We start from the raw sequence: 24,749 nt of genomic DNA, 5'->3' as shown, positions 1-24,749 counted from the left end.
AAACGCATCCACTAAATTATCGTCGGTCCAATAATGTTTAAATTTTGAATACAGAACTAATAAAAATACACCAGTTCATTTATCACTATTTATTATTTTGTAAACTTTGGATACAGAACTAACAAAACCACACAAGTCAATTTATTATCGGCCAAATTATTTTTAAACTATGATTACAGAACTAATCTAATTATCAGTTATCAGTTACCACTATCATCATTGCTATCTCTGTTTTTCTTTCTTTTTTTTTTCCTTGTATTAGCGCGATGAGAGCTCTATAGCGTTCTTTTGACCCTGTTGACCCTCTATAGAGCTTTAATTTAATTTGTATTATTTTCACCCGATATATGTATTTACTGTATATGTGCTATCTGGTGGGATGGAAGAGAAGGTCTTATGGCCTCAGTCCTGTCAGATTAAATAAATAAATAAATAAATAAAAGTACTTCAGCTCAATTATCACCAGCCCAATTACTATTTTTAAACTTTGAATATAGAATAAAAATATTTCTGTTCATTTATCACTGGCAAAATTTATTTGTACACCTTGGCCATGGGAGTAACAAAAATAAATCAGTTCATTTAATTTCGGTACAATAATTTGAAGAAAAAAACATTGGTTCATTTATCATCAGCACCATTATTTTTAAACCTTTTAGAAATAACAAAATTAGAACAGTTCACATACCATTGGGGCAATGATTTTTAACACTGGATGCAGAACTAACAAAATTGCATCAATGGATTTACCTTGAAAATTATGTTTGCAACTGATAATTTCTTCCAACAAGAATTACACGAATTTCTTTGTGAAATTAATATAATAAAACCCACCAGTCCTTACATGAATAAAGCGCTATTAAAGGACTAATGTTGTTCGTAAAATATTTACTTTTCAGATGAAGTTGGAAATAAATCTTAGTATCTTGTATGTTTATCGTCTAAATTACTTAGGCCTACTAGTCAAGTATGACCCCTTTTGAATTAAGTTTCATATGAAGATGATCACTTTCAACACGCCACCACTTACAAGCCAACATTCTCGTGGGGGGCAGATAAAGTTATTTTTTTTCTTTCATGTTAATAATGTAAAATCGAGTGCTGGAAACAAAAATTGGCCATTTGAGCGCAATTATGAGAGTCGGAAAAATAAGTTTCCCTGGGACCGTATACTTAAAGAAAACATAATTTCATGGAAAAATTTATTGGAACAGATACAACTGTTGAGCTATTTTTCAATATATTCCCCACTGAAATTGAGCCTTTTCATACCACAGGATCGACAGAGAGGTGCAGACAGCTGTCACACACTGGTTCCGATACAAGGCGGCAGACTTCTACGACGCAGGAATACAAAAGTTGATACCATTGTAAGATAAATGTATTAGGTGGAGAATTAATTAATTAATTTTATGCTCGACCATGCCGAAATGTAGTAATTATACACCTGGTAGCAGACCTTTAATGCATGTCATTAAAGTACACCTACTCATTAAAGGTCAGGTCAGCCAATGACGACTCAGGTTACAACTGTTCAGCCAATGACAAGTCAGCTTTCTACCGTTATAAAACCGCAAGTATCGATTATTCTCGGATATGCAATCGAAAGAGAATTAGCGAAAAGTCACGGAGGTTGGAAATCCAATACTGTCGCAGAAGGTTATGTTCTCTTACTATAATAATTAGCGTTAATTGTAAATAATATTCAAATAAATTCAATTTGTCATCTCGTTTTTCAATGTCTAATTTAATTTCAATGTTATCTCTGTAGGTTCTTATGGCCTAGCAAGGTCAATGTTAACATCTGTTCCTCGGAAAAAATCAATACTTTCGCGTCTGCGCACATCTCACAACATACGGGGCATTGGTCAAGGTCAGATACAAAGAAAATTAATAATATCAAGTTAGAAATATGGTCGAGCATAAAAAGTCGTATGAAACTCGCCTACAATGGTAATTAACAAGCTCGTATGAAAATTATGAAACTCGCTTGCGCTCGTTTCATAAATATCCATACTCGCTTCTTAATTACCTTCATTATAGGCTCGTTGCATAATGTACTATTCTCGTACTCCTTGTTTCATTCTGTGAATTCATTAAACTCGTGACTATCAGTAAGTGTTTTAAACTTACTTCTTATAACCAGGGAGAGGATTTTGATGACATGCCATCATTTTTTCTTTACAACCTTTGCAACGCTCGTAAATATATATAAATCCTGGAAACGAGTTCCTGGTTACAGAAATGTAGAGTTTTTGCGTCATTTTTGGTCTCTTTTAGCTGTTTTAATCTTTTCTCTCACTTTAAATTTGAAGGCATTTTTGATCAGTTTTTAAGAGGAAGGTCTCGGCTGAGTTATTGTTGTACGCTCTACCTTAAAAAAATAATAATAATTGTGTAAAAAAATCGGGATACAAAACTTTTTGCACAGTCGTTAAAGTCCTCTCGAGAGAAAGCTTTGAAACGGCACAGATACAAGAAGAATTAATTTGTGATAGGTTTTTACTACGTATGTATGGGATTGTTTTTTTTTTTTTTTTTTTAGGATTTTCTATGAATTTTAGGTCATTTTCTAACAATTTTAGGTTATTTTATAGGTCATTTTTTTAGAATTCTTTTAGGTCATCAAAATCCGCGCCTTGGTCATAACTCTGCAGATATTTTGTTCGTTTGTTTGAATGTGTTAAACAGGGTTGCAGAACGGAGAAGCGTGGGGTGGAAACTTGGGGAAAAGAGTTCGTTCTCCCATGCACAAAGCCAGAGCCTTCAATGATGTTTGTGTGAGGTTTGGCATATACACTGTTCTCTCTTCTCCTCTCCCCCTACCGTACAATGACGCGAGAGTTGAAGGGAAGGGATGAGATACGTGTTTTGGGTTATGACGTGTGCTTCAATTGGAGCAAGTTTTGCATTCCTGTGTTAAACGAATGACAATGTCAGTTCGACTATTGGTTCAAGGAGAAACCCATGACGGACATATAACTACAATGGAATGAAATTTCATTTTGAGACTGAAAATAAAACACAAAAATTTCCCAGAAATAACATATTAATGATTATGATAAAATATAAAAAGTGCATTAAACAATTTTCTATGGTAGAAGACACACACACGTGATGCAACGTGTAAATTCCTTACCTTCAATAATAGGAGACCGAGGCTTGTAGGTCATATCTGTAACAAAAAAAAATAAGAGTAAGCACTAAGTCAACAACAATATTACAGTACATGACACAAGGATACTGAAACGATCAAGGAATTGAAATAATATTACAATGGTGAATTACGTACAAATCACTTTGCTGATAACATAACCAGAAAGCGGAAACTACTTGTGCATAGTGAAAGGAAATTCAAAATATCTCAGTTCTACAGGCCATACTTTACAGAACAGTGTCTGGATATCAGTGAACATAAAAAAGGATAGTAGGTAAGCAAGTTCTTCGTAAATGTGGTCTTATTCCACAAAAAGTAAATTAAGTATACAGAGTGAGTCAGAAATATGACTACACATTTGATCGCTTCGTGTGATGACAGTACAGCTCATGCATTTTGTCAAGATACTTCCCCACTTTTCCTACAGAGCTGCGCTCAAGATCGGATGAGTCTACTTACGAATTATAGGGGAATGGGTTAGGATTAGCCTTTGCCTTGAACTCGGTAGACACACGCCCGACCTTCCCTTCTACGCCTAACCCCTCCATTGAAACGTTGTTCCCATACTGCACATCACGAGTGTCTTTACAAAATGCATGAGCTGTACTATGGCTACGGGAAATAAGGCATTATCGCCGGAAAGAAAATTTTTCGTACTAAAAATCAATACACAACACAACAACACAAGAAAGATCACTTCTTTATTGCCTCACACTGCTCGACGTTCGCAAGCAGAAGATTCGCATTCCTAACAATCCCTGTCATCCGATCACTACCCAAACTGTGACTGATCCACATTTGGAACGTGCCTCTTCAATAACTCGAGGACTCTCTGTAGCATAATAATGACATCTGTGTCGATTAACACTTCCGTTCACGTGGAACACAGCTTCATCAGCAATGAATACAATGAGAGCAAACAGGGACTTTCCAAAGCGTTGCCGATTATGATTGTATGTGAACGGCGAGCAGTTTGAGGCAATAAAATGACTCTGACTAGTATTGTTGTGTATTGTTTTTTAATCTAAAGAATTGCCTTTCCAACGGTAATGTATAATGTTGAGAATTATATGCACTAAAAACCCACAGATATGCACTTACCATAGTCTAAGAGCCCACGAATTAAAACACTAGCCAAATGATGGAAAATATTCAAATTAAAAGGAAAACAGTCCCTGTATAACTTTTTATTGCATTATTGGATACTGCTATTTATTAGAACAAATTTTAAACAGATAATTTATTTTCTTTCATGCATGTATGAAACTTTTTCATGTTTTCAGGATCCAAATTGTTTCTTCTGTCCGTAAAAATAAACGTGTTCATAGAAAAGGTTATTTCTTTCTGCATCACATGAAATCATCCACATTAATATCGTATACTTGAAGCAATTTGTCAATTTTCTTCAACTTTTTCCAGACCATCATTCGTTGCGAGGTCTTTCTTCAAATTCTCTTTTATAACGCCACCTTACATACCAACTGCTACATCTACATATTCGATGGCCCCATCAAGCACCTTCAAACTTCCCTAAGCTCCATTCAGGCTCTATGTTTCAGGCTGGTTGAGTGGAAGAGAAAGCCTTATGGCCTTAACTCTGCCAGCGAAAATAAAACATTATTATTATTATTATTATTATTATTATTATTATTATGTTTACTGCCCTGTAACCCTTTAAGAGTTGCATGTTTTTATCGAAGTCCAGAAACTAGAAAACATTAAACAAATTTTAAATATGCGGTAAATATGTTCTTAATGTCCAAATATACACACATGTCCAAAATGTGTGTGTATATATGCTCCAATAAATATGCGTCAGTCATCTTAATTAAACATGGAACATGTAATTAGCGAGTTTTATTAAGATATGCTCTTACGATACAAATATGCATTTGTAGATATTTCTCAACACTACTAATGCCTCACTTCTCTCATGCATGTTCTCATTACACTAAGGTCCAGTTTAATCAAGCTTTGGAAAGTATTTAACATGCCGCTAAAGCAGTTTATTAGTAAACTGAACAGAAAAGATTTTTCATCAACTACTGTTACTGCTAACATAATGTTAAACCCATTGTTACATTAACTCCAGCAGTTAAAATTTTTACATCCTGTTACAGTGCGAATCATGGCTGCTAGGGAACATAATTATGTTACGAGCTGGGTTATGATATCAAGATGTATTTGGCATTGTTGGACTCAGGAGAATAATCATGGAAGAAAAATGATATTGTAGATTTATCAGAAAGTAAATTTCTTGAACGATACAGAATTTCAAAATGTGTAGCAGTTAAAGTATTACAAGACTTTGGAGTGTGGTTTCCTTCTCTTGATTTCTATTATATTAGTCCCTAATACTTCCGAAATGTATAACCAGGAAGCTTGAGTTGTTGAGAGTACTAGGAACAATAGACTGTACCGGTACTATTTCGCATTGTCTGTGATGAGGCGATAGTAGCTATCCTAGTGGTTAGCAACTATCTATGGATGCATATTCCCTAGGTATTGAACTTCGTCACTCTATATACTAGACTGTGGTAAAACAATTATTTACCGCTAAAACAAATGACAACACGACAATTATAGGCACATTCAGAAAACTTTTCATACAATCACTGCCTCTTTGATTCCTATTACTCTGCTCCAAACATAATGTTACCTAACCAAAATTCTTCAAAAGGTTGGTCAAACACTATCACATACTCTTGGTTTCACAAGTAAAGAACCTTCGTTGCAGGGTTGGGTTCAGGAAGCCATAAATCTGACTGACACGCTCCCCCAATTAGTGAAACTGTGGACAAAGATACCGCCAGGAGACCGCCGAGAATGCTGTGTTGTGAATTTTCCATTTTTGAAAGAATCCAACCAGTTGCAAAAGAAAATACATTTAAAGAGTCAAGACAAGCGCAAACATGGCAACAGCTGAAAGTCTTAGCAAGTTTACTTCCCCTAACTGGCTTGTCAAACACTGTCATCAGTGTAGAAGTGGTATGAGGCCAGGGTTCTTTACTTGTGGAGAAAGGATGTTTAATTTTTAACAACATGTTAGTTAACATACTGTAAGTGTTATTTTAACAAATCTTGATGAAACTCTCCCTAAGTGTAGTCATTTTTCTGTCTTATTAATAAAATAGGTCTGTTTATTTGTATTTTTGGCCTAGGAAAATCTGAACATTGAGGAAACTGCTTATAGTTTAAAATACCTGTCATATCTAGCTATTTCCACAGTCTAGTATATAGTCACGAAGCTCAATACGTAGTAAATATGCATCCATAGATAATTGCTAACCACTAGGTTCGCTACTATCGCCTCATCACAGACAATGCGAAATAGTACCTGCACAGTCTATTGTTCCTAGTACCTTCATAAACTCGAGCTTCGTGACTGTATATACTAGACTGTGCTATTTCCATACTCTTAGTCTGTAACCACTGTCCCATTGATTCATGACTTCATCAACCATCGAGTATACATTTTTACCTTAAACCAGGACAGATGTTGAACGTCCAGTGACGTGTCATTAACACAACTTAATCCTGCCACTTAAGTTTTTAGAAATTCCTTTCAATTAATATCTCGATATACAGAATTCCGACCCATGTTAAGCGGGAAAGTCTAAAATATGAGAATTAATCATTTTACAGGGACAAGCGACAGTATCAGTCATTAAAAATTCATGCTGTTCAAAAGCCGTTGTTTTGAGGGAGGGGGTAATAAATTCCAGAGGGGCTCGCGCTAACGGGTCACGGGCCGTTAGCTGAAAAATGGCTTCGCTGTTGTGTGGTATCTGTGCATGACAAATATGGTTCCGGCCCAGTGGTCCGCGCCCGTGAGCGTTCCGGGTGACCGGCGGCTCCTTATCGAATCTACTACTCGCCCGACGCGACGGTCCCGCACGGCCGGCAGCCTAACAACTGGTCTCGACATGGCAGATATGCTTGAAGCTTGACCGTTATATTTGACGACGCTTTGTCGACTGCCTTTGTGCTGAGCGCTCTCAAGAAATTACTGGACTACTATACATGATTAATGATTTTGAAACATTGAAGATCCCTTACTTCACTCCTCAATGTTTATCAACTTTGTAGGATGTTAAATAGCTGTGAAAACGTTGCTAAAAACTTAATATCTCAGAGAATAAAAAATTGCAGTATATCACATTATTATTATTATTATTATTATTATTATTATTATTATATTCATTCATAGCGTTCAGTTTAAGGGCAGGTCTTTCACAGCAAACCCAGCATTCTAAAGTCTTTCCTATTTTCTGCTTTCCTCTTTGTCTCAGCATATGATCCATATATCTTAATGTCGTCTATCATCTGATATCTTCTTCTGCCACGAACTCTTCTCCCGTTCACCATTCCTTCCAGTGCATCCCTCGGTATGCAATTTCTTCTCAATCAGTGACCCAGCCAATTCCTTTTCCTCTTTCTGATCGGTTTCAGCATCATTCTTTCTTCACCCACTCTTTCCAACACAGCTTCTTTTCTTATTATATCTGTCCATTTCACACGCCCCATTCTCCCCCATATCCACATTTCAAAAGCTTCCAGCCGCTTCTCTTCACTTCGTCGTATTTTCCATGTTTCTGCCCCATACAATGCTACATTACACAAAGCACTTCACTAGTCTCTTCCTTAGTTCTTTCTCCAGAGGTCCGCAAAAGATGCTCCTTTTTCTATTAAAAGCTTCCTTTGCCATATTATATTATATTATATTATATTATATTATATTATATTATATCATATCATATCATATCATATCATATCATATCATATCATATCATATCATATATCATATCATGTCATATCATATCATGTCATATCATATCACATCATATCATATTATATTATAGGCCTAATATATTATATTATATTATATTATATTTTATTATATTAACTATTATGATTATTATTATCATTATTATTATATACTATGAGTTCAAACAATAACGTCATTTCTCACAAATCAGCTTCCAATGCTCACCATCCTGCCAAATTCACTTCTGAAATTTTTTGTTTTTCATCACTGATATTATACCATTCTTCCATGTTGTTGTTGACCTTCCCTCCTTCTTCGCTGTTTTCTATGCAAAACAATGTCCATCCATCCGATGTACATATCCATAACACCTTAGATATTTTGGTTTTATGGCATCAATAATGGAAGAGCTTATACCGAATTCTCTCTTTGTTTCATTTGTTACGTGATCCTGTAATGTTATATTCCATAACAACGCCGCCAAAATTTAATGTGTGTTTCATTTGTTGACTAGTTCTGCTATAGTCTACTTCTTACAATACGTAGTTTTACGTATTCTGATTTTGGTTTCGTAAGTATTTTGTGTGGAGTGTAGCATTGTGGGATCAGAAACTTGGACATTAGCCTATGATGCAGTGAAGAGAAAAACCGAACGTATTTAAAATGTGAATATGGAGAAGAACTGAGCGTGTGAAATAGACAGACCAAATAAGAAATGAAGCTTTGGTAGAAAGAGTGCATAAAGAAACAATATTGCTGAAAATTATCAGGAAGAGGAAATAAAATTTGGTGGGCTGAGAAGAAACTGCCTATTGATATGGAGACTAAAAGAGAAGCGAAAAATGGAAATATTAAAGAATACTTGGTTTGCAGTGAAAGACCCACTCTTGAATAGAAAATATGAATAAATGAATGAATTTATCACTTAATCCAAGTTAGAGGATATAACTGTGTTACTGTTATTCTCTCTGTTTTTTTTTTTTTGTGTCTGGCACCATTTTTATTTAACCCTTAAGCAGTCGCGCGGGGTATTGTTAACACCCCACTCACAAAAACGGAGCTGTTAACTACATATTGAGTACTACTTCTGAAACTTTCAGTACGGTACCTTCCTTAGAATTGGTAAGGCAAAAATAACTATAAACATGTTTGAAATCGCATACTTGAGATAATAATGGTTTAAGTGGTGTGGGGTGACGCCAACGTCCCGGGCTCCTATTGTAAATAGTGACAGTGACTAAACTGAGAATACTTGTGTAGCAAATAATTACACTGGATGTTAAGCAGTGACTGTGCGCACAGAAAAATCAAAGAAAGAAATCTGGAAAGAAAGATAAATTATAGATAAACACAATATAATATTTGTTACTCAGTCAAATGACAAATCAATGTAAAATAATGACTTATATTATATGGTCATTAAGTTTTATATACATGAGCTACAAATTGCAAACGTTTTCGCCCATTCAGGCATCTACAGGCACAATTATACAATATCTCAATATCAAACTATGTAGCTATTACATTGGTGGTAGATAAATTGTTTAAGATTAATGGTGTACAAAACATCTCCATAATTAAAATGTAATATTACAAGTCATAAATTAAAATAATGTTTAAAACCACGTAGGATGTTTTATAGTGATCTATACAGTTGCCACGTTCAAACGACACATAATTCATCACTCATTGGACTCTACTGAACAAGAGTTCCACAGAATATTATGAAGTTTAATTACAACACTACGTGGTTTTTAACATATTGTTTTATAGTGATCTATACAGTTGCCACGTTCAAACGACACATAATTCATCACTTATTGGACTCTACTGAACAAGAGTTCCACAGAATATTATGAAGTTTAATTACAACACTACGTGGTTTTTAACATATTGTTTTATAGTGATATATACAGTTGCCACGTTCAAACGACACATAATTCATCACTTATTGGACTCTACTGAACAAGAGTTCCACAGAATATTATGAAGTTTAATTACAACTCTACGTGGTTTTTAACATTATTTTAATTTATGACTTGTAATATTACATTTTAATTATGGAGATGTTTTGTACAACATTAATCTTAAACAATTTATCTACCACCAATGTAATAGCTACATAGTTTGATATTGAGATATTATATAATTGTGCCTGAAGATGCCTGAATGGGCGAAAACGTTTGCAATTTGTAGCTCATGTATATAAAACTTAATGACCATATAATATAAGTCATTATTTTACATTGATTTGTCATTTGACTGAGTAACAAATATTATATTGTGTTTATCTATATTAATTGACAATCTGAATGTTTCCAACATGCTTTCTAAGTTAAGATAAATTATGATTACGAGTGAATAGACGTTCGAGTATTACATTTAACTACTGTACATTAATTATAACATTGTAATAGGTATTAAAGTATTTCTCATAGCTCTATAAATAAAAAACAGCGATATTTTAATTCTTCACTAAAAGAAGAATCCCTTATATTAGCTATGTTAGCAACACCCCGTCGCGACTCTTAATGTTACAAAGTTAGGCGCGACTGCTTAAGGGTAATTATGTAACTTCACCTAGTATTAGTATACCTAGTTTCTACAGCTTGAATGTAAATGTCACTTCCGACATTTTATGCCACAGCAAACCATAAAGTACGTATGATCTGTCGAGAGGATCGCTTAAAGCAAGAGAGTTAATGAGATTTATGAATTTATTCAATTTAAAATCGCGTAATAAAATATCTAATATAAACAATAGAACTCTTGATCTCATAATAAGCAATATGAATATTTAGAGTTTGAAGAAGAAATTCCGTCTTTAGTACAGATAGATATTAACCATCCTGCATTGTCTGCAACATTTAAATTAGTTAAATTAGTAAATCTGTCAGTCAGTCAATCTGGACAATATAATTTTCATAAATCTGACTTTGAGAAATTATATCGACTTATACAACAATGTGACTAGACAAGTATTTATCTTTGTGAGGATGTTGATCGTGCTGTTCATATATTCTATACTAAAATGTATTTTATCATAGATCAATGTGTTCCCAGACCTAAACCATACAAAAATAAGTATCCTTTATGGTTTAATAATAATTTAATAAAAAACTTAAAACTTAAAGAAAAGTTTAGAAAGAAAAAACATATTTCAGAATATTATTTACTTATGTATCAATTTTATCGGAGTCTCACGAAAAATGAAATGAAAAAAGCTTATGATTAATATGTCAATAAAATAGATAGTACAATTTTATTTGATTCTAATAGTTTCTGGAATTTTGTTAAAAATAAAAGAAAAAACACAAATTATTTGCGTTGCATGGAATATAATGGGAAAAAATTGTCATTGTTGAATGACATATGTGAAGGTTTTGCCAACTATTTTCAATCTGTTTATTCTTCAACTGAACCCACTTATAATGTGGACCCTGTGTGTGATGTATCAACTGATATAGTCAATGATTGTAATCTCTTAAACATAATGTATTTTACACATGAAGATGTAAAATGTGCTACAAGACAATTACGTCCCAAAAAATCTGCAGGACCAGACTGTATACCACCTTATGTATTTAAAGCTTGTGCAGATAATTTAGTATATTCAATCTCATTATAAAATACAACTATTTCCCTAAAGAATGGAAATGTACAAAAATTACTCCAATATTAAAGTCTGGTAAAATTAACGAAATTCAAAATTATAGATCTACTGCAGTTTTATTAACACCAGCTAAAATATTTGAATCATTAATATAAGGTAGGGTGCCCAATTATCGTCCCCCGTTTAGTTTTGTCTCACCATTCATAGACCATTAAAGTTGAAGACTTGAATCTAATCTAGTTAAGAACTTTCAACATTTAACTACAAGGCACAGAATTCGAAATTTATAAATTTGGAAGCAAGTAGAATATAAAACATGAAGAATGAAATTGTGCAATTTTTGACATCTCAATAAAGCCGTCTAAACTTCATCCCCTATACTTTTTAACATATTGAATGACATTTCTTCAATAGTACAATGAAATGAAAACATAGAACATCAAGGATGTATATTAATCTAATATATAAAAGTGAATGTGGGTATGTATGTATGTATGTATGTATGTTCCCTATACAAATCTACACGCTTTGACCAATATGTACCAAAGTTTGCACATTTAACCTTCATAACCAAGAGAAGAACATAGGCTATATTGAAATTGTTCAAATGGACGTTAAATTAATTAGAACAGTAAAAAATAAAAATAAATACGATCAAACATTCATGTATAATACTAAAATGCAATCTTCTATAGTCAATTGTTCTTTATTATTGTCTGTTGTATTCAACATCGACTTTCATGAGGCCATGGAAAAAGCAAAACGATATAAAATAACATTGTAGATACATCATGAAGGCCAAAATGTAGACAATTCATGCAGTAAGTATCCTTATGCAGTCCAGAACCGTATTATGTATTTCTCGAGACAGTTGTAGATAGTGAGCAGACTGTGTTTTATCAAACTGAATTCTTAAATTCTTTGAAATCACAAGAATTGCCAACAGATAATTTAATACTTAATATTGAATCACCAATAGTACTATTGCGAAATGTTGATCCACAAGAATTATGCAATGGAATAGGAATTGGTGTGAAAAAACTCATGACAAACGTAATCTTATAATTATTTTTTCCCTGCCTCTGTACAATGTCACATTTGTGGCGGGGAGGAAAGGAGACGGCAGAAAAATTAATGGTGTTTAATACGCTGACAGCCACGACTAAGATAAAGCACTTGAAATTTAGCGGTATCTGACCGGCAGAGATAAATAAACAAAACAGATAAATATATAAATTTAAAACAAAGTTGATCGTCTTGCACATGATGAAATATTTTCTTTTCGGTGCCTGATCTACAATTGTTTTAAATTTAGTTAAACCTGGCAGACATTTGGCTAAGGAGTATTAATTCATGTAAGTCAAGTTAAGTAAAGATTCATCTTTATGTGCGAGGAAAGCTTAGTAAAACAATTCGTTTTGGTTGTGTATAGTTGGGTTTCCGAAATTTCCGAAAATTTAATAACCAGTTCATTTGAAAACAGAAGCAGAAAGGAAAACCCGGGCAATGCCGGGTACTTTCAGCTAGTAACTAATATTTATTGAAAGTACGTGAGAGAGCATTTAGAAAATTATTTAATTACATTTTGTAAAAAAAAAATTCTTCCTATGATATTTTCTTAAGTTTCTTAGCACTTTCAAAACAAAATTACATAGTTTAACACTTTAACCTAAGATGCGTCCAATGGAACTAAAACCATTCAATTTGATGTTTCACCCATTCAGACACAAGTCACAAATAAATTTTTGCGTTTACAAGATGGACACATTTCGTCAGCATTGCGTGCATTTTATAAATTCCTGTCCTTGTTTTCGTATGCAATTTTTTTTCCACAAAACGGGCATACTACAAGACGTGTTCTTAATGTAAGTTCCGTTTTCAATTACAGCCGCATCACTGCAATCTTTATTTTGCGCATGCATGTTTCCTTCTTGAGTCCTCAGGCAAGCTGTGCATCCAGTTTCAGAGCTTCAGTCCGTGTGTGTGGTTAGTTGTGATCAGTTTAAATGTTTAAAGTGCTCGAGCACCCGCCGACTGTGAGATGCGGTCTGTTATCCGTTTCTTGAATGCGAGAAACATCAAACCAGCTGACATTCATCGTCAACTTTGTGAGGTGTATGGTGATGGCGCCATTAGTGATGGAATGGTCAGGAGATGGGTTAGGAAGTTCAACGAGGGCCGCGTCTCTGTGTATGACGAGCAGCGTACCGGTCGGCCACCTTTGATCAATGACGTTTGGTGCGTGCCGTCGGTGAAAAAATTCATGAGGACAGGAAGTTCACAATTTCTTAGATTTCCTTGAATTTTCCACAAATGTCGCGAAGTGTTCTCTACAAAATTGTGACAGATCGATTACGATATCGAAAATTGTGCTCACGATGGGTACCCAAGATGCTCACCGAGGAACACAAAACCAAACGAGCTTCCAGTGCATTGAGCTTTCTCACACGTTACAGTGAGCAAGGCGATGAGTTTCTTGACCATATCGTGACAGGTGACGAGACTTGGGTGTCTCACATGACACCTGAATTGAAGCAGCAGTCCATGGAATGGAGACACACTGCATCGCCAAGGAAAAATAAATTCAAACAAACCATGTCAACACGCAAGACCATGTGCACTATTTTTTGGGACAGAAAAGGAGTCCTACTCATCGAATTCTTGCCTCGGGGTGAAACCTATTGTCAGATCTTGAAGAAGCTCCGTCGCGCAATTCAGAACAAGAGACGTGGGATGCTGACCGACGGTGTTGTGTTGTTCATGACAACGCTCGACCACACACAGCTCGTGACGCCCAAAATCTCATCTCGAAATCTGGCTGGGAACAAATTGACCATTCCCCCCTACAGCCCAGATTTGGTTCCGAGTGACTTTCATCTCTTCCTGCACCACAAGAAGTTCCTCGGTGGTCAACGTTTTGATGGCGACGAATAAGTGAAAACAGGAATGCGGGAGTGGTTCGCATCGCAATTCTACAATGAGGGGATAGAAAGACTTGTGCCACGATTCGATAAATGTCACAATGATGGTGGTTATTATGCTGAGAAGTAATTGAAATGTGGGGAATACAATGCAACAAAAATGGTTTCTAAATATCTTCCCGTTTACTTACTACACCCTTTTGGAACTTACTTTAAGAACTCGTACATCTTCATCATCACTTCCTCTGTCGCTAGAAGACTCGCAGGAAATTTTATTGTTTGTTTGTTTCGGTGCACTTTTTATCGTTGAAACAGGCTGCAGGTTGTGAAGCGATAGTGGTGCAAAAGTCGACATTAAGATTTCTTCTCGTCTCCTTTCGCTTTTGGTTTTCAGACTCATTAGCTTTCTTTTCTGCTGCTGTCTGGATATTGTTGTTATGGGGTGTACTCGCTACTAGAAGTGCTGTGCCACACCTATTGGAAGACGATGGCTCTATCACTGGAACTTTCCGAATATCTTTTGGACTGATCACAGAATCTTAAGTTTCAGATTCAGTTTCCTGCTATCTGTCATTTGGGTGGGTTAATGTCGATTAGATGCAATTTGTAGCCCACCTTTTTCTCCCTAACAGCTTTTACGGTTTCTATAATTTCGTCCTTGCTTCAAAGTTCCGTTTTCCTATCTGAAACCCACCAGAAATATAAATGACAACAGCCTTGTTGAAATTACATGATATGGAAATAGGATTCCGAAATCCGTCCCGGGGACGAAATTTAGACACACTCTGGGTGACGAAATATAGGCATGTTCACCGCAAACGTATGGCGGCATGTTATTCTAAGCCCGCTGCAATGTCCAATCCGTTTAATATATGTTCTTACACTACACACTTTACTCTATATATAGAAGCAAAAAATGTTACGAAAATACGTACTTTAGGTTGTGAAACACTGCTGAGAATATATAAGAAAAATAGTTTTTCACCTTCCAGATATTTAAAAATTAAATAACAACTAAACAGACAATAACACTCGCTCCTACTGAAAGCATGCTTGCTACTGCATAAAGAGAGATAGTCTGTATTGACCATCACCAGGGTGCGACACATTATGGGCGAAATACTGTGGGGGACGAATTTAGGCAAGGGGACGAATATTGGGCACTATACCTTATAAACAAATTTATACTTATGTAACAAAATCAATTTCACATGATCAACATGGATTTATGATTGGAAGATCAACTGTTACAAATTTACTACATTTCACTCAATTTGTTTCAATCCAACTAGATAATAAATTACAAGTTGATGTTATTTATACAGATTTTCAGAAAGCATTTGATAAGGTTGACCATGATATTCTTTTATTAAAATTGAAACAATCTGGATTTTCTTTTTAATTGCTATCGTTAATTCAATCTTACTTGAAAGGAAGAGTACAAGTTGTGAACTTTCATGGATATACTTCTAAGCCTTTTAGGTAAATTCTGGTGTGCCTCAAGGTTCCAATCTTGGTCAATTAATGTTTTTATTGTTTGTTAATGATATTGTGAACATTCTAAAATTTTGTTATTTGCGGATGATATTAAATTGTATAAAGAAATCAAAACTATATCAGATTGTAAGCTACTTCAAACAGATATTACAAACTTACATATTTGGAGTATTAATAATAAATTGTTATTTAATATTAATAAGTGTACACATATGAACTTTTCTAGATTGAAAAATACAATTAAATGTTCATATAAAATAAAGGCAAAAGTTTTACCAGCAGAAAATGAACATAAAGATTAAGGTATATTATTTAGCAGTAATTTTACATTTCATAGTTATATTAATAATATTATAAATTTGTCCTATAAAAGTTTAGATTTTGTTATGAGAAATTCTTGTAAATTTAAAGTCAAAACTATAATAATTCTGTATAATTCCATTGTTCGATCTAAATTAGAATATGCTGCTGTTATCTGGAACCCAGTTACTAACAAATATATTCTATTACTAGAAAAAATTCAAAATAAATTTCTAAAATGGTTATATTACAGACTTTATAATGATTATCCTACCTATGAGAGTTATGCTACAATGCTTCAACATTTCCATTTTACTAGTTTGCAAATTCGACGAAATTGTCAATCTTTAAACTTTTTTTATAAAATTATTAACAATAAGTTGGACTGTGTTGATTTATTTTATTATATAACATTATATGTTCCTAAGCTTAAAACGAAATTTCGAAATTTGTTTTACATACCAAGGACAAATACTGAATCCCACAAAAATTCCCCAGTTTCCAAATGTTACAGTTGTACAATATATTACATCCTCATCCGAATGATGATATTTTCAATATGAATTTCTCTAGATACAGAATTATTTATTTATTTATTTATTTATTTTATTTATTTTTTATTTATTTATTTATTTATTTATTTGTTTATATATTATTTTGCTAATAATTGTAATATAAAATATAATATATACAGAAAAACTTCATCTTATTTTACAGAATACTGTTGTTAGTTAATTTGAAGCTACTTTCACACCTTAATTCAATTTCTCTTTTTTTCTTTCTCTTATTTCTATTTTGTTCCAGTTTTTAATAAGTGTATGTTTCCTTTTCCTTGTTAATGTTTTATAAATTAATTTGTTAGTTGTGAACACATTGTAATTGGGCTTTGCCTGTTAAGTTCAACAACAAATGAATAAATAAGAAAAGTAATTTAGGGGTGGCACTATCATATGCTTTGTTGAGATTAAAGAAAACCAATTAAGTTCAAACATTTAATTTCTAACCTTTTCCATAAGTTGTCTAAGTACGAATAATTTATCCACACAGTACCGTCCTGCTCTAAAACAAAGATGTTCTAAGTTTACGATAAAATTGAAACTTCAATATACTATAACATTTTGGAAAACGTATTATGTGTCTTTCACGTGTTAAATTTTATATTACCATGTTAACATGTTTCGACCTGCTATTGGCCATCATAATAACTGGTTTTTGCTGGTCTTAGAGCCTTTTGTTTTGTTTCCTGTGGGGGTGTGTTTGTGTAGCGTGATGTGGAGTCAAATAGTGTGGGTGTTCTGAAATTGAGTTGTGTATTGAGAATTTGTTATAGCGTAATGTGGAGTCAAAGAGTGTGTGTGTGTGTGTTCTGAAATTGAGTTGTGTATAGAAAAAATTTGTTGTAGAGTAATGTGGAGTCAAAGAGTGTATGTGTTCTGAAACTGAGTTCTGTGTTGAGAATTTGTTGCAGCGTAATGTGGAGTCAAAGAGTGTGTGTGTTCTGAAATTGAGTTGTGTGTTGAGAATTTGTTGTAGCGTTATGTGGAGTCAAAGAGTGTGTGTGTTCTGAAATTGAATTGTGTGTTGAGAATTTGTTGTAGCGTAATGTGGAGTCAAAGAGTGTGTGTGTTCTGAAATTGAGTTGTGTGTTGAGAATTTGTTGTAGCGTAATGTGGTGTCAAAGAGTGTGTGTGTGTGTTCTGAAATTGAGTTGTGTGTTGAGAATTTGTTGTAGCGTAATGTGGAGTCTAAGAGTGTGTGTGTTCTGAAATTCCCAACACACAACTCAATTTCAGAACACACACACTCTTTGACTCCACATCACGCTACACAAACACACACCCACAGGAGACAAAACAAAAGGCGCCAAGACTAGCAACAACCAGTTCTGATGATGGCCAATAGCAGGTCGAAACATGTTAACAAGGTTACATAAAATTTAACACGTGAAAGACACATAATACGTTTTCCAAAGCGATATAGTGTTAAAAGTTGTGTAATCAAGATGTATAATATAATAGTTTTATGTTAAAGTCTTAAGAGGAGAAGTACCAGAGGGCGGGGTTATGCGATAGGCATAATGGCAACAGGCACATTCAAACGGAAATACACAACACAGATGCTGTAGGCCTATTACACGTCAAAATTCTGGTGCATGTCTACTGCTGTAGTTAACGCGAGTACTTCAATGTATGTATATTGTAGTATAATGGATCCATCAGAGTATTCTGTGTAGGTGTATTATTATTTATTATTTTTGTGACGCACGCGAATACTACATTGCATGTCCATTCCTACTCTTGTGATCCGCTCCTATAATGCGACAGACTTGTATTATTAATATTGTAAACCACGCGAGTATGCGACGCATCTATACTGGATCACATTTTTTATGCAGGCGAGTACTCTGATGTTGATAAATTGGTTTAATTATGTAATCCATGAGAGAATTGATGTGCGTGTGTTACATTTGTATAGTTAGTTTATGAAAAGTATCTTCAATGGGCTTAAGGAAAATAATTTTGAAGAAAACAGAAATTTTTATTTTTTTTTTAAGTTCAGATATTAAGTATCAAGAACTATGTAACAAAACAGTAAAACTGAAAAACGTGTCTAGAATTTCAGAAAAAAAATCGTTCTATTCTTCAGAACACGAGGAATATTTGTACAGAATTACAGAAAATAAATATTCCTTATATTCTCTAGGACTCGAGAAATGTTTGTACAGAATTTCAGAAAATAAATTTCTATTGATTCTGTGATGCGCAATGGTTTCTACAAAATTTTATAAAATGAAATACTTATGATTCTTAAGAAGGCGAAGAATGTTTATCTTGAACATCAGAAAATAAATTGCTTACAGTTCTTTACAATGCAAATAATTTTGTGCAGAATTTCAGAAAATAAATCATGATTCTATAGAGCACAAAGAAGGTTTGTAAAGAGATTTAGAAAATATAATACTTAAGATTCTATAGAACGTGAGGAATGTTTGTGAAGAATTTCATAAAATAAATGTCTTAAGATCTGTAGAACGGAAAGAATATTTGTACAGAATTTAAAAAAATAAAATGTTTATAATTTGGTAGAACGCAAAAAACAATTCCCCCCCCCCCCCAGAAAATAGAACGTTTATGATTCTGTAGATCGGGAAGAGTGGTTCCAGAGAGTTGTGTAAAATAAAATACTTATGATTGCGTAGAACGAGAAGAGTGTTCGTGTATAATTTTCAATTTACATTTCTTATGATTCTGCAGACGGCGAAGAATGTTTGTAGTACCTATGTACATACAAATAATTTCAGAGAATAAATTTCTTGTAGTTTTGTAGAACGCGAAGAATGTTTGAACAGAATTTTATAAACTAAATTGCTTACGACTCTGTAAAACGAGAAGAATGGTTGCGCAAAACTTAGAAAATAAAAATATATTTATTATTTCGTAGAACGCATATCCATATGGGTCATTCTTCAAGCAAATGAAAAAATAGATACCGTATTCGTGTTTCAAGAATATACCTTCTATCCCCGTACCTCATTCGAATTAAAAACATCCAACATGGCAATAACTACGAAATCATAGTAACTGTGTTTTTCTTTAAGCGCAATCATTAGAATATTTCTCATTATTTGGCTAGAGTTTTGCTTTTCGTGGGATCCTATACTGCAGTAAGTTTGCCGGCTCTTCAGTTTCAGTACATATACAGAGTGATTCACGAAGAAAGGTAAATCATTTAGGATGTGAATTCTGAAGTCATTCTGATTCAAGAAGTTCACATGAATATGGGTTCGTTTTCGAACGGTTACGGAGATATGGCTGTTTGATTTCACAAAAACTTCTGAGATTCCATTGTACTAACTCGTTTTTAAAGACAGATAACGGAAAAATTTAAAGTTTATATTCACGTATGCATATATACCTAATATTCTAGACATCGGGGTCAATGTTTTCGCACATTTCAAAGGTAACACCTTCTGCTTCAACGCACTGTTGCGCTCAGGCGTGAATCGCGCTATTCGCTCGGGAGAGTTGCTCGTGGCTGTTTTTTATGTAGCGAGCAGCATCCAAAATACGATCGATTAGCACCTCTCTCTTTTCAACCTTCCTTTGCTATACCAAGTCTTTCATCCAACCCCATAAATACTATTCGATATGGTACCCTTCTGTTCGGAAAGCGTCGTTCATATTCAGCAACGGCACGCAAGGAACTTCCATCGCACAAACGATAAACATACACAATATCGACGTATTCTGTAGTCGAAAATTTATAAGGAATCTTGAAAAACACAACTTAACACTTCCGATAACTGTACCTGTATAACTACTGTACTGTAGGTAGCCGACTGAACTGCTGTGAACTGATAGTGTATTTGTGTTATATGCTGGTTCTGTCTCATTACATCAGACAAGGGCAGGCGATTGGACATTTGTAATGCGCCATCACCCGGTTTGTAAGATGAACTTCTCTTATTTACATCTCTCACAATTCAGATTCCAATGTTACGTCATTCACTGCGATCGGTGACCTTGTCTCACGTCTCACATCAGCAGCATATGTTAACGTCTGATTCACATTGGGGCGAGAGGTTTTACCTAAAAAAAAATGCACCTAGCTCCGCCATAGTTCGAAAACGGACCTATGTTCATATGAACTTTTTCATTCAAAATTGCCTAAGATATCGCATCCTAAGTTTTTTACCTTTCCTCGTGAATCACACTGTATAAGTGGACATTTCTACATTTTAAGTGCATATTTTGAGCCACCGACGTAATTCAGTCGATTAAGGCTCTTGCCTGCCGATCCGGAGTTGAGCCTCGGATTCGATTCCCCCTTGTTTTGATTACCTGGTTGGGTTTTTTCTGACGTTTTCCCCAACCGTAAGGCGAATTTCAGGTAATCTATGGCGAATCCTCGGTCTCATCTCGACAAATACCATCTCACTATCACCAATCTCATCGACGCTAAATAACATAGTATTTGATACGGCGTATTTAAATAAGTAAAAAAGTGCTTATTTTATAGTTTTAGCGCATAGGCCCATAATTCTCAACACTCGGTGTTACTTATATACGCTAGACGTGTTGTAATTTATCTATGTCATTTCTTAGGGCCATACTCCAGGTCATATTACAGTTGCTAAATTATTTGTATTAATATTATTCTATATTCATCATGTTAATCAACAAGAATTCTTTTCATAGTATTTGTTTAGGAAATTCCACTCATTCAGTAAAAGCCGCAGCATGTTAGAAATTAAATAAAGTAGCGGTTTTAAAAATATCTGTAAATGAGAGAAAAAACAACGTTTGACTATACGCAAAAGGTTTGAATTTAACTTTCTCAATTGCTATGGAAAAATGAAATTAAATATAGGCCATCAATAGTAGGAGGAAGAAGAATAAAGTGCATAAGATTCGCTGATGATACGGCGTTTTAGTAGAAGAGGAGAACATTCTAAGGGATATGCTACTGGGGCTAAATGACAACTGTGAGTAGTGTAAATGAAGATAAATGCAAATAAGACGAAGTCCATGGTCATAGGAATGAAAATAAAGAAGATAAACTGCGAATTTGTAAATGAGGCTGTAGAGCAAATGGACAGCATCAAATACTTGCGTTGTACTGTAAGCAGTAATATGAGCTGCTGCCAGGAAGTCAAAAGGAGGATATAAATGGCAAAGGGAGCTTTTAATACTCGTATAATAAGGAGCATTTTCTGCGGACCTCTGGAAAAATAATTAGTAAATTGCTTTGTAAGGAGTGTGGTATTGTATGGAGCAGAAACATGGATATTACGACGAAGTGAAGAGAAGCGAATAGAAGCTTTTGAAATGTGGATATGGAGAAGAATGGAGCGTGTGAAGTGGACAGACAGAATAAGAAATGAAGCTGTGTTGGAAAGAGTGGATGAAGAAAGAATGATACTGAAACTGATCGGGAAGAGGAAAAGGAATTGGTTGGGTCACTGGTTGAGAAGAAACTGCCTACTGAAGAATCCACTGGAAGGAATGGTGAACGGGGGAAAAAGTTCGGGGGTAGAAGACGATATCAGATCATAGACGACATTAAGATATCATATCATCATATAAGATATCATATGAGGAAATGAAGAGGAAGGCGAAAAATAGAAAAGACTGGAGAAGGCTAGATTTACAGCGAAAGACCTGTCCTTGGGCAGAACACTAAATGGATGAATTAGTTTAGAAGATTAAATTTGCCTCGGTCTTGTGGAAGAATGAGTATTTTTAATTATTCCAAACGTGGATAGAAATTTCAAATCGTTATGAATTGAATTTTTACTTTTTTTCACTATCAATGCAGAAAATGTAAACAAAACTTCTTTTAAACAAATAAATACATGTGTCTGTAGGAAGTATTCGTAAGAATATGGAGAGCAATGAGATAAAAATTGATTATACAGCTTAAATGTCTCCGGTAGTCAGTAAAAATTTGTTCTTCTGTCAAAATCCAGAAAATAATCGATCGCGTAGCAACATTTTCAACACAAAAACTTTCGGTATTCAGCACTTCTGCACACCTGTCTGACACACTCTGAGAACTATCGCTTAATTTAACCGTCAGAGCCTTGATGCTCGCACTCCAAAACAAAATTCCTTCACGTCAATCAAGTGCTTCTAAGGAAGTGTGCGGAGTTCATGAAGGTAAACACTTCATATAACGCTTGTTTAATCCCAACCATCAAGAAACAGACAGTAAATTATACCCCACTTTTCACAGCGATGTCAGACACCTGTCAACGATTACGTTATACATTGAGCTTGGGTGAATTATGAAATAGATTTCAGTCTTAGACAACCATGGACACTAACTTTTTAACCACGTGCACCTGTTAGAATCAAGAAATGTCTTAATATACTACAATTAAGGAAAGTAAAGCTGTTATTAAATTTGTGACTAATATTAATTGGACTCTTTAATCATAATAGAAATTTTCGAGGTCTAATAACTCAGTTTGTACAGTAACTAGCTAAGGAATGGAAGGTCCTGGTTCAGTCCTGGGTAGTGCCGGGATTTCGTCTAAAACCATGAGATTGTCCTCGAAGTCTACTTTGCGTTCTATGAAATTGAATACCGAGTATTTCCCGGACGTAAAAACAAACCTGGCAGAGCGTGGTATCGCCTTTGCCACCTCATTCTAGTATCGAGATCATAGAAGCATAGAGATCTACCTCTATGGATCCCATTTTCCTACAAAATTGAATGTTTGAATGTCTTTTTATGACACCTTACCGAAAACTGAAATGTATATAGTTCGTAGGGTAACAAATTGTGCTGGTATTGCTTAGTTAACAGTCCGAAGGCAGGTTTGAGCCACATAAGTGACACCAATAAAACATCATTTATAAGGCAAAGCTAGGAGATAACAGGGTAGGGTGACCAGTTTTCCTTCCCCCACCATTGCATACATTGCTAATTAGTGAAATATTACACTAATCAAACATGAGATGCATACAAACAAAATTGTTCTTCCTCTGACACATATCAAGTGACATGTACTGCGTGATAATAGATGTACATATCAGCGAAGTCCTCAATCAGAAGTAAAAATAATATGAAGAAATCAGCATTGTTCTATGTATTTTAACTATTACAAAATATAAACAGCTATAACATATTTTCGATAAATATTTCAGATAATTAATGACGAAACTAATTTTATTTATTTATTTATTTATTTATTTATTTATTTATTTATTTATTTATTTATTCATTTATTTATTTATTTATTTATTCTGGTGAAGTTAAGACCATCAGACCTTCTCTTCCACACCACCAGAAATACAAAAACAATAATAGAAATAAAAAGAAAAATCATGCTATGAACAAAGTAAAGCCACACAAAAATATACACAGGTTGCAGTCACACAAACTTTAGATGAGTGGTTAAGTATCATAATTAATTATATCCTAACTAATTAACGAACGTAAACAAGAAACTTGCAATTTTTATCTAGAGTAAAAACCTGCAGAATTTTTTCAGCATTGTCCCTCATTCCGGTGATTTTTTTAACTGTATAATAATATATTGAACTTTAAAAATAAAACAACAATTAATGTATCAGGACTTGGGAGGATAATTCATATTTAATTTGTATTATCCCAGTCTCACAACCTAGTATCTTCCCACTCGTAATAAAATGAGTGAACGAATAAGAGAATGAGTGAATGAATGAATTAATGAATGAATTAATTAATTAATCAATTAATAATTGAAATAATCTGCTTACTTTGAATTGTATATGTTTGTATAGTTTGGCTGATGAATTGTATATGCTTTAAATTGAATAGTAATCTGTATAGCTCTATTGATTAATTGTTTGTGCTTGTAATTTGAAGTAATTTGCATGATATGTATTATCAATGTCTGTATATCTCAACTGATTGAATTTTGAAGCCTTTAAATTCAGTTAACTTACTTGCTATGTATTATATTTTATAGCTGAACTGATGAATAATCGTTTATGTTTGTAAATT

The 24,749-nt window shown here is 34.2% G+C and overlaps 1 protein-coding gene across 1 annotated transcript in view; it reads right to left on the bottom strand.

The window, feature by feature from the left end:
* Window positions 1–2,960: 2,960 nt before the first annotated feature.
* Window positions 2,961–24,749, bottom strand: part of LOC138705683 (uncharacterized) — a 73,391-nt gene continuing 51,602 nt past the window's right edge. The window contains exon 2 of the mRNA XM_069834263.1: window positions 2,961–3,175. Within this exon, the coding sequence (XP_069690364.1) occupies window positions 3,093–3,175 (83 nt within the window). The 3' untranslated portion in view covers window positions 2,961–3,092. The remainder of the gene's footprint in view (window positions 3,176–24,749) is intronic.

This window comes from Periplaneta americana, chromosome 9 (genome assembly GCF_040183065.1).
Source record: "Periplaneta americana isolate PAMFEO1 chromosome 9, P.americana_PAMFEO1_priV1, whole genome shotgun sequence".
NCBI classification, from domain to species: Eukaryota; Metazoa; Arthropoda; class Insecta; order Blattodea; family Blattidae; genus Periplaneta; species Periplaneta americana.
Note: the sequence above shows the minus strand (reverse complement) of the source record. Positions and strands in the feature narration are given on the sequence as shown.